General features: G+C 41.4%; 1 protein-coding gene across 1 annotated transcript in view; it reads left to right on the top strand.

Annotated features, from left to right (window-relative positions):
- The window catches only part of LOC145402111 (1-phosphatidylinositol 4,5-bisphosphate phosphodiesterase delta-4-like), a 218,529-nt gene that overhangs the window by 84,924 nt on the left and 121,555 nt on the right, over window positions 1–12,050 (top strand). Inside the window, exon 3 of the mRNA XM_080274229.1 lies at window positions 2,269–2,367. Within this exon, the coding sequence (XP_080130355.1) occupies window positions 2,269–2,367 (99 nt within the window). The remainder of the gene's footprint in view (window positions 1–2,268; window positions 2,368–12,050) is intronic.

The following is a 12,050-nucleotide window of genomic DNA, read 5'->3' as shown; positions in this document are numbered from 1 at the left end:
GTTGGACAGAAAAAGGATGAGAGTTTATTAGTTTAGATATCCATGTTAATCATACACACCCTCAAGTTTTTTGTTAATCATACATACTTTCAGCATTTCGTACATATTTTCAAGTTTTTCAGTGATCATCAGTTAGTGTAAATAACATTGTAAGTCATACATACTCAAGATTTTGCACTGATTATATGTTAGTGTAGATTTCAATGTTGATGATATATGCCAGCTAGTCTTTGCAGTGATCATCTGTTAGTGTAGGTATCAGCACAAATCATACATACTCCCAAGATTGTGCAGTGATCTGTTAGTGTATATATCAGCATTAATCATACATCTCCCAAGATTTTGCAATGATCATCTATTAGTGTAGATATCAGCACAAATCATACATATTCCCAAGGTTTTTCAGTGATCATCTGTGAGTGTAATTATCAGCATTAATCATACATACTCCCTAGATTTTGCAGTGATCATCTGTTAGTGTAGATATCAGCATTAACCATGCATACTCTCTATTTTTTTCAGTGATTATTTGTTATTGTTAGTATCAGCCTTAATTATACATCCCCTATAGTTTTTGCAGTCTGTCATTGTAGGTGTCATATTGGTCATATGTATTGACTAGTTTTTGCAGTGATCATTTGTCAATGAGCTACATGAACAGTCTCATCATAGCATGTACAACTTAATGTAATGCAGAATAAGGAAACATCTTTGCATGGGCATGTGTACTGATATGTGTAGTGCATGACTGTTTTATTACTTGACTTACAGAGTTGTTTCTGCCCTCTCTATGACATTTGGACAGACTGAGGATCAGTAGTAGATGCAAATTTAGTATACCATCCAGTATTGCCCAGCAAATATCATTGAGCGGGAGTTTTGTTGTAAGAGTGATATTGTGACAAATATATTGTTGATGAAGATCAGTAATGATATCTTTAGCAAAAGCTAGTTGATGATAATTTTTATCTAAGAATAAAAGATTGATTGATTTTGTTCTGACAAACCTTATTTACATCAGCATGTTTAAAGATATATAATTCGACAGGCAGATTATTTAATTATTCTTTAACATATCTCTATGGGTATCTTAACAGGATAATAACTTAAGCTTTTAACCTGTATAACTGAAGTGTTACATATCATACTGAGAGATAGCAAAGTAGGTGGGTAGATTATGTTGATGGACAATTGCAGTTGAAAGTCAAACTTAGTCACAAGTCCAACAGCAAATATTAACAGAGCTTCTGCCCTAGTGCTTATCTTTCATCTGTATTCCAGTGTCTTTGTGTTAACACCTTCAGTACAGCATTGATGTTATTTATTTTTTTTTTTTCTACAGCCAGGCGATTTTCTTCAGCTTAGGAGAAACCTCTTGTACTAAAGGTGTTAATTGTCCTTCACATTGCTTGTAACTTAAGCCAGCTGTTGGCAGTGCTTCATATGGCTTTGCTTTTCTGTAATATTGCTGGTCATGATATCCTTTTGAAGTTAAAGGAGCTAGGAACAAAATGACTAGATGCAAATACTCAGCACAATGGCATTTTTCATATATTTTTATGCTGCTGCCAGGCAAGGTTATTCAACTTGTATGACACCTCTCATGTAGGAGGGGTTAGTAACAAGTTTCCAATCAAGTCCTTCAGTATGGTGACCTCTATTATTTTCTTTAAGCTGCTGCGTGACGATAATATTCACCTTAGAGGAGGTTCTCGATGGTTAAGAACTCAGTACAAGAGCTCTCCCCTAATCTAAATAAAGGTGTCATGTGGCAGCATGAATATTGCATTTAAAAAAAAAAAAAAAAAGTGACAGTACTAAAGGGTTTAATAAAAATTGTTTCCAATCTTTTCACTTGAAGATCCCTCTTTTAGGATGAATAAAATAACCTGGCTGTTGCAGGATGAAATATGTGAGTCTTTAATATATGCAACAAGTACTAATTACAGTAATAAAAAAGTTGTTAGAATACACATTTAGGTAAGTAGTAGCCACCCTGAATATACCCTGAAATTAGTTTTGTGGAAGTAAATTGATAGATGGGTAGGTGGATACACTAGATTGAACTCTTAAGTTACATTAGGTATTAGTTGTCTGACAAAAGATAGATGATTACAGTTGGTAGACATAACACAAATGGATAGATGGAAAACTAAGGTTAGAATTAGGCTGTTAGAATGAAGCTACAGTACTTAAGTTCATAATTTACAGTTTTTCGTAAGAAACATGACTAAACAATGTGCATGTTTTGATATGATCCCTCTACAGTTCCGCTATTGGAAATTACGGAGGTGCGTGAAGGCTGGCGCACAGATACGTTCAACAAGGTCAGCAGCCATTCTGAGAAGCTGAAGGAGAAGGCATCAGGTGAGAATTAGGAAGAGGAAGGGAAAGGAGGAAAAAAAGAGAAGTGGGAGGAAGTTAGGGAGGGAAGATGAGAAGTGGGACTTAAGAATGATACGGTGAAGTTGAACAACATATAAAATACACCAAAAAATATGTGCAAACTTAGTGCAGGTGGTGTATTTGTTAAGTGACTTAGTGCACAGTAAAATGTTGCATTGTTGAGCCTGTTTAATGCTTTACACCATTTGATACTTTATTGAGGCTAATGCTAGATGATTTTATTAATTTAAAAAATATCCTGTTAGTCAAGATTTTTATTATTATTATTACTGTATTATCATCATCATCATTCATTACTATTATTATTATTATATATTATATATTATAATTATTATTATTATTAGTTGTTGTTTTGTTGTTGTTTTAGTAGTTCTTGTTGTTGCAGCCCCAAACATATCTGGATGTGAACGATCTTCATGAACCCTTTTGTTACTGTGGATGCACATATATGCATATCAGGATAACACCAGATGATTATGAATGTGGATAGGAGGAGAGACTGCCCTTGGAGGACATGAGATGAGGTGCTGGCAGATGACCTAATGAGGTAGCAAGAGATGCTGCAATAAGTAAACCAATGGTGACACATGCCTCTGTGCTGTGAAGGAGTGAATGATCGGATGTGCTGTGAGTGAAAGCATTAACATCATCATATCATCTTAATTATTAGTTTATCAGCATTGTTATAATCATGAGATCATCAGCATAAGCAGATCATCTTCAGTATCATGAACATCCTGCGTCCCACAGAAATACCCCCATTTCCTTACTCATTGTTGTCGTGGGGGAGCTTCGGAGACATTGATTGGGACAGTGTGTAGAGGACCCATAGCAGGGTACCTTAATGAACTCCACGGTTTGTGGAAATTTGGTTGCTTGGTGGATGCTGCACTTACGTCTGTACAATACATTGCTCTACTCTCTCCCCTCTCCTTGGGTCCCTGGCTGCCTCAATCAATTTGCAAGGCTCTTTTCTTCTACTGTTGCTTCTTCCTTCTTTTTCTCCTATCCTTTCTATTCTGCCTGGCTTTAATTAGGGTGGAATTTTCCACATTCATTAAAATTCTCATTAATGACCTTTAGTAAGTTGCAACAGGAAGGATTAGGGTGTTTCCATGGGCTGTTTGTCCAGCCAGTTGTAGGGATCATGGTGGTTCAGCACTACCCCAGTGTGTGGACTTCTGCAGGGGCGGAACTGCTGCTGAGCTGCAGCTTTTGGTTCCAATGGTGTTGCTTGGTGGTAGGATTCTTAGCCAATAGTTGGTGGCCCATCATTGTGCTGGGAGGCTTTGCTCTCCCACACGGTATTGCTATTCCCTTTTGGGTAGCCTAGGGAGTGCATGCTTGGAGCTTGATTCCTATGTGGGTCATTTGCCGGACCTCTGGAGTCCAGGTTCCATCCAAACAATACTTTCTTTTCAACAGTCATGGTGAGCCTTTCCCTTCCCAAAGGAAATTTTTGTAATTGTTTCTGGTTCCCCTTCCCCTGGTTCTTCCTTTTTTTTTTTTTTTTTTTTTTAACTGATGGCGACTCCGGCATCTCTTCCTGGTATTTCTCTAGTTCTTTCCGCTGTTTCTCTGCTTGTTTCATCCTGCTTAACTACACTATATCCTACCTCACAGAGTCTTTCATGTCCAACTCTTATCTGCCTGTTCATCTTCTATAGTAACTCTTTAACCTTATCTGCCTCTGCCTCCACCTCCATCTACTCGTCCTGTTTCTTTGGCTTCCTTGTCCCATCCTCACACTGCTTCCCGACTCACTAACCCTGTCTTCACCACCTCAGTTTTTAGACCCTGGACCTGGTCTCAATATTTTAACATCAGTTCCCAAACAAATGACCTCTTGCTTCACCTTTCACTGTTATGACAAGTATGCTCCGTTATTACATTCTCTGTACGACCCAATGGTTCTGGTCTCCTCAGAGTACAAAATGCAGCTCAACCAGAAAAAGCCATACTATTAGTTAACCCATCAGGCAATCCTATCTCTGTCTCTCTGGATGTACAGTTGAATTCAGCAACAGGCACTGCCCCACTTCCCTCTTCTTGTCTTTTGGAAATAGGAACTTACTCATTCTCTCTTAATAAAATGACCGGATCCTTTCAGTCCAGTGCTCCCTGAGGACACCACCAACAACCAGCCAACATCACCAAAATACTATTTCAGTCCAGAGATCTTCCCTCCTTCATTATCATTGGAGGTGCAGTCCTCTCTGTTGAAGAATACATTTCTCCCCCTTGTCAGCACACTTCCTGCTGGCATTTTGGCCAGCCAGGAAAGTATTGCTGGTCACAGGCTGTTTGCCCCAGCTTTGTGCAAGCTGGACACCCAGCGTCCACTTCTGTAGTGACCTTCCAGTCCTGCTTGAACTGTGGGGGGCATTGTACAGCCTGCTACAGAAAATGCCCTGCTTATGTCTTTGAACTGAAGTGTCCCATATTCGATGGAAAACAGGGCTTACCCTCCAAGAAGCCCATCAACAAGCACATCTCTTGGAGCACTCGCATGGCATCTCGTATGATAAAGATAAAGATACACAATTGACCACAGCTTGCAGTAATTATGATCACAGAATACAATATTGATAAACAACAAAATACATACTACATATGTTATGTAAGTAATTGCAGTCCACAATACAGTAATAATAATAATTATCATAAATAATCAACGTTGGGTCTGGTTAGTACTTGGACGGGTGACCGCCTGGGAACACCAGATGCTGTTGGCATCCCTACGTGTCAAGTGGGGTTGGTGGAGGATTAGTGCCCCTCCCTGTAAAACAATTAACTCTAAGCCATTGGCCACCCCGTCTGGGATACATGGCGTCTGGCAATGAATGAATGAAAAACCTTTAAGTGAACAGCTTATCTAAAATTCATTACCCCTGATGTACAGTTTTCAACAAAATATTTATCTAAACCGGCATTATATCTCTGAACCTTATACAAAGCATTAATCACTGACACATTCTTTTATACACATAAAATACTGTACATCATGGATAAATTTTACACATTATCTCATATGTAAAATCAGAAAAGATATTTTGAGGAGTGTTGTAATAATATCTGCTTTTGAGGTTTTGGGTGAGGACACACTCCTCCGCTAAGTGCCTGTCAGTCTGCACTGTGCCACAGCTGCACAGTCGGTCCTCCACCGTTAGACAGCCACACTTGCATCTGTTCCAGGGCCCTGTCTCAACCAATAGGCTTTGATCCGATACTCGGAACCTCTTGAACTCTAGCCTGTAGAACTCATCAGTTGCATGTTTTTGTGAGTAATTCTCACGTGTCGCTAAGGTAAGGTTAATATCTTTGTACATGTTACATCTCGATGCAGTTGACTCATCTATAAATTTCGAACTTTTTCTATTAGTACAGCAATATGTGGCACTTGGTCTTGTATCAGACCACATAGGTGTCTCCCTGTGTTGGTGTTGGTGACCACCTTTATTTTGAGTGACAGTGAATATCATCCATATTTGATCTTTCTTCTCACAATTTATGAAGGAATTAATGTTGCCTGTATTTCACAAGGTCAGGTAGTGACAGGTAGCCCGTTTCAGCATAGCATACAAGATTAGAAGTTGTCTTCCTCACCCCTAAAGGTTGCTTCAGTGCCCAGTTATAAAGCTTGATGACAGGCTTAACATCAGCACCCACCCATGGCTCACAACTGTACATGAGGGAGGACGTGAGCGTTGCATCAAACACCCATTGTATCACAGTAAATGGCACGTTGTTGTTCTTTTTATGAATGACACAGACTTAAATACGTGACACAGTTTGTTTTTGGCGTGCACTTTAACCGCGGCAGACACAGAACCATCGGACGTAAATGGTGAACCTAAGTTCACATACCTCGTGCAGTGCTTTACAGCCAACTTATCCATGTGAAACGTTTCCCCATCCCTGCCCTTACCATTAATCACAAAAAATTTAGTTTTCTCATTGTTTATTCTCATACCATATGCATTACAAAAATCTTTCAATATTCCCAGTTTTATATACATGTTTTGCTTAAGACTGTATCGTCCATTAACCCCAAGGCGCTGGATGACTGTTATATCCAATGCAAAGTTTGTGGATCGGGAACGCTGGATTACGACTATAGCCACACTTGATTCGCGCCGTTGTTTGAAGCGGACGCCAATTTATCTTGCCACCGAAGGGTGTTGACATATTCCTGCTACTCCACTGGTGCGTGACTCAGTCCTTCCTGTGCCGTGGCCAGGTGTAGTACAACGTTTTCAGGATCCTCCTCATCCAATTCTGTTCCCATTGCCCGCGGCCCCCTTGCATCTTCCAGTCCATCCAAACTCCTGCCGAAGGATGCAAGGAAAGGGCTTAGTGACAGTGCTGTAGGATGTATATTGGAGGATACTGTGTCAACTCTAGCCGAAAGTGGTGAAACTTCATCTGAAAATGGTGGGAGTTATCACGTTGAGAGCAAGGTGTTAGGTGTGCCCACCCCTTCTCCCTCAAACATATCAGATGAGGACCTACAATTGCTTCATGAGGCTGGAGAGGCATACGACAGTGACGTGTTTGTTACAGGTGAAGAGAAGGGTGCACCAGGAAGTGTGGTGAGTGAAGGAGATGGTGATGATGATGACTGTCACATGCTACATCAACGCCATCGACGCATCGTCACCATGCTCCAAGCATGAAGCTCTCTCTCCCTCCCCCTCACGACCTTCATCACCACAATGTAGCACCTCAAGGGCCGTTTCCCCACAACCTGGCCCTTCATATGTGAGGGTAACGAGGTCGTCAGCAGCAGCTAGGAAACATGGCAAGGCAGCATCACCGCAGGGAGTCCCTGCTGCAGATGAGTCATCACCTGCGTCTTCCCCCTCCTCCACCTCCACCTCTCCTTCCCCTCCCCTCCATTGCCCGTGGTCATGGGCATCCTCTTAATGCCAAGAAGTGCCTTATTCCTGCCACATCATGCCTGAGCAGCCACGGTGTTGGCAGTCTTGACACTTTTGTGTGGGAGGAGGGTTAAGGCTTTCAGCTTATCCTGCATGCTTTTGATGTGACAGGGGCAATTGTTCAGAGGTAGCACCTGGGGGCAGGAGAACGAGCCATCCTGTCCTTTTTTCAAGCAATATTTACCACAACAATTATGCAGTACCTGGTGGAGGAGATAAACTTTCACCAGGCTATATCTGTTCAGTGGCTTGATGTGTCCGTGTCCCAGAGTAGAAAAATTAAAGAATGGAGGGTAGTGGAGGCGGGGGAAATGTATGTGTGGCTTGCACTGACGATGATAATGGCACATGTAAAGAAGCATGTCATTCATGATTATTGGTCTGTGGATGAAATCTTACACACACCTGTCTTTGGTTAATGTATGGGCCGGGACAGGTACTTGGCCATTCTCAAGTTCCTACACTTCAACAGGAGCTATGGCCTAGCCCCAAATAACAGGTTATGGAAGATCAGGCCACTTCTTACCATGCTGAAGGAGTCATTTCTCAGGCTTTTCCTGCCGTTTCAGAAAGTGGTTATTGATGAGTTGCTAATTTTATTCCGGGGCCATTTAGCATTTATTCAATATGTGCCTTCCAAACAACATTGCCTTTGTCCTCTCCTGTGGAAGCAGAATCTCTGCAAAGTACCATCAGTTATCATAATGCTATGTCACCAGCTCGCATTCAGCCTTTGTCCTTTCCTGTGGAAGCAGATTCCCTGCGAAGTACCATCAGTTATCTTCAACGTACCTCTTCCTTGCCTGCCCTTGTCACTGCGGAAATACATTCCCTCCCCCCCTTTCTCCTCTCCCTTCTACTCCCATTCCTCAAACCTCTCCTGAACCTTCTCCTCCCATTCTTTCTACCTCTCCCACACCTCCTCTTCCCCTCTCTTCTGTTTCCCACTCTTCCTCTATTCAACCACCTGCCTCCTCTGTGATAACTACACCCTCCCTGTCTTCCCTGATCTCTTCCGTTCATGACTTACATATGCCTCCTGGGTACTCCCTCCATCAACACCATAAACAATCTCTGCACTCCTCCCACACTGATTCTCCATAGTCATGGCACTCCTTCAGTAGAATATAAGAGGCTTCCGTACCCATCATATGGATCTTCGTTTTCTTATATCCTCCTCTTTAAGAAACCTTTCTTCATACTTCCCAAGTTCCTATTCCTGGCTATATTTTTCTTGGATCCCCTCCATCATATGACACTGCCCATCTTATCTGCAATGATGTCCCCTTTGAATCTCTTTGTATTTTTTCTTCCATCCTTCATACTTCTGCTCTTATCGTTCTTCATCAGTGGATCACTGTTGTCTCTCTCTGTTTCTCTCCTTTTTCTCCCTCTTGATTTTCCTGACTTCTGTCTCATCCTTTCATTCCCTTCCTTCTCTGATTTTTCTTCTTGGTGGCTTCAGTTGCCAGCATTCCCTGTGAGGTGACTGTGATCACCACTAGAGGATGCTTATTAGAACAGTTTCTTGCTTTTCAAGATCTTTTTATCAGTATCACTGGCATCCCTACCCACTTTGATCTCTCTACTCATTCCCTGTCTTGTTTGGATCTGTCCCATTGTTTACTTTCAGTTTCTTTCCATTTTCATCAGTTGGCATTAGGAAACAATCTTTCTAGTGATCACTTCCCCATCAGACTCTGTTTGGCCTCTTACTGTTCTCTCCCTTGTCCCCCCTGTTGGCAGTTCTGTGCTGCTGACTGGGAGGCACTTCCACATCCATTTCGTCTGCACAAGATATGTTGTCCATCTTCCTTGTCCCGGTTTTAAGTGCTGCTCTCACTGCCATTCCCCGTGATACACGACCATCTACTGCCAAACGTGTTCACTGGTGGACTCCTACTTGTTCATGATCTCATTGTGTGAAACATGCCGCCTGGAAAAGTTTTTGTCACAGACAGTCCACCCCTGATTGGATTCGTAGCCTCCTCATATTTTGCCTAGCTTTCGTTACCTTCTGTCGTACCATCCGTCAGGTTAAATGTTCTAGTTGGAGAGACTAATAGCCGTAGTCTTAAACTGCAGGCAGGCATTCACCTTGCCCCATCTGTATCTTTTGGTAATCTTAAGCACAAAAGGGAGAGTGTTCCCCAGTGAACAGAAGAGAATTATCCCCAGTGTAGTGCTGGAATCCGCAAGGAATCTTATAGCACCCCATCGCATGCCCCTTTGACATATTATAACAGCCTTGTTCAAAGAAAACTGTGTACAGTAGATTTTGAAGGACCCTATGGTGTGTGTGATGAGAATTTTAATTTAATGATAAAATCATTGTGTAAAGAAACAATTAGGCATTTTATATTTTTATTGTTTTAAAAGCGCCTCTTCTCGTGAGATGGTTAATTTACGATGAGATGAAAACAAAGATGAGATACTGTATCCTCTTTCATTTTATTTTTCACTATTTCTGCTAAGCGGTTTATAATATATGGTGCGTGATACTTTTATAATTAGTTTGATTAGTTCATGAAATAATTCCTACAGTAAAGAATGGGTGAGTACTACCTAGACAGGCGAATCATGCACATCCAGTTAGTGCGAATTACAAGTCTCAAGTTTGCGTTCGGTAAACTTTTACAAGTCCACACTATTCTGTGTTGGCTTGGCAATGTATTTTTCTTGTGGTGCTTGTGGTTGGTTTTCAACCCCCCCCCAAGTGTCTTGAGGAACTGGTGGGATTTGGGGGTTCTGGGTGGGAAAAATGGCAAAATCAAGCATTTGGGGCAGAAATGCAGTCAGACTCGGTATGACCAGCTAAGATGTATTCATAGGTTTATTACTGACCGAATGAACCCCTTTGAGGCTATGCCTGACACCAAATTTTTCTTATGGTCCAAAGCCTGTTTGCATACTCTTACACAGAGTATTCAAGAACAAATACCAGTCATTAATAATAAAAGAGGTAAGAATTGCTAACATTGAGAGATTATATTGTATGTCAATCTTATAAACTGTCATATGCTTTATTTTATTTTAAGATTTTAAATTTTAAAATTAATCAATGTTGCCAGCTATTTGCTGTGCCTTCTGACACAAAGGGGTGTGCTCTCATGCTTTCAAGATTACCACTTAAGTTGATGGTGTGAGCTTCCACTTCGAGCGGGGTGTGGAAAGGGTAACCTCTGCCCTCAGTTTCAGGACTATGGGCGTATGTTTCGTCTGTTTCTGTAAATACAAATATTGCAGCAGTTTGGTCCCAACTTCGTAGATTATCAGGCAAACATATCCCACCCCAAGCCTCGATTCTTCATATTGATGGTCAGTCTGTAGTTGTTGCTTCCTTAGTTTCAGATGCATTAGATAATTATTTTAGTTGTAGTGGGTCTAATCTCTCCAGAATTTCATTGCCTTAAATTTGATTCTGGATCCGTACCAATTTCTTTTACGTTGTCAGCTGAGGGAGTTCTTAACGCTCCTTTCTCTCATCTCAAATTGTTGTCTTCACTTAAATCCTGTAAAAATACAAGTGAAGGACTTGATGTTCATTACACTATGTTAAGTTATTTCTCACCACAAGCCACATCCTTTCTCTTAGCCCTTTATAATAACTTTTGGACTGAAGGTTTCTTTCCTTCTGATTGGCATACAGCGATCATCCTCCCATTTCTTAAACGTGTTAAACCTGGACACCATCCTCAAGATTATTGTCCCACAGCCTTGACTAGCTATGTAAACTGCTTGACTGGATGGTGAATACTCGACTCGTGTGGGACTGTGAATCATGTAGTCTTCTTTCCCCTTTACAGTTTAGGTATCGCAAAGCATGCAGGACCTTAGATTCTCTCCTCAAACTCAAATACTTTATCCGCTCTGCTTTTTTACTCTGCCATTCAGTCATTATCATCTTGTTTTATTTAGAAAACGCCTACGATATGACATGGAGGTATCATATTCTTCGATGTCTTTCTTCCCTTGGTGTGCATGGTAACATAGGTGTTTTCCTCTGAACCTTTCGTGTCCGTCTAAGAGACCGCCTTTCGTGTGTCTTTACCCAACATGAGGGTGTTCCCCAAGGTTGCGTCCATAGTACCACCCTTTTTCCTATTGCAATAAATGGCATTGTCTCTTCTCTACCCTCTTGTGTTTTGGCTTCACTGTATGTTGATGATTTAGCTGTTTACACTGCAGATTCAAATCTGCCTTAGCTCCAATCCCTCCTTCATTCTGCCATCAGTGCTGCCTCCACATGGACTGCTATTCATGGGTTTCGTTTTTTTATATCTAAGTCCTGTGCAGTAACATTTACATGTTCGTGAGCCATATCACAGCCTTCTCTGTACTTTCATAACATCCCCCTTCCCTACCAAACCTCTTCCACATTTCTTGGCGTCACATTTGACTTTCAGTTGAACTGGAATGTGCATATTTCGTCCCTCAAGTCTTCCACCCTTCATCATCTTCATTTGCAGCAAATGCTGTCTCATCTTTCATGGGGTGTTGATCGTGTCACACTTCTTCGTCTTCACTGTCTTTATTTTATCCAAATTTGATAATGGTTGCCAAGCCTATTCTTTTGCCCCCACTCGCACTCTTTCAAAGCTAGATTCTGTTCATCACACTGGTCATCGTTTAGCTATTGGTGCCTTTCAGTCGTCTTCCACTACAAGTCTTTGTACTGAATCAGGCATTTCCCTCCCTCTCTTA

Source organism: Coenobita brevimanus, chromosome 57 (assembly GCF_032717465.1).
Source record: "Coenobita brevimanus isolate Jiangsu-jjx chromosome 57, ASM3271746v2, whole genome shotgun sequence".
Classification (NCBI taxonomy): Eukaryota; Metazoa; Arthropoda; class Malacostraca; order Decapoda; family Coenobitidae; genus Coenobita; species Coenobita brevimanus.
Note: the sequence above shows the minus strand (reverse complement) of the source record. Positions and strands in the feature narration are given on the sequence as shown.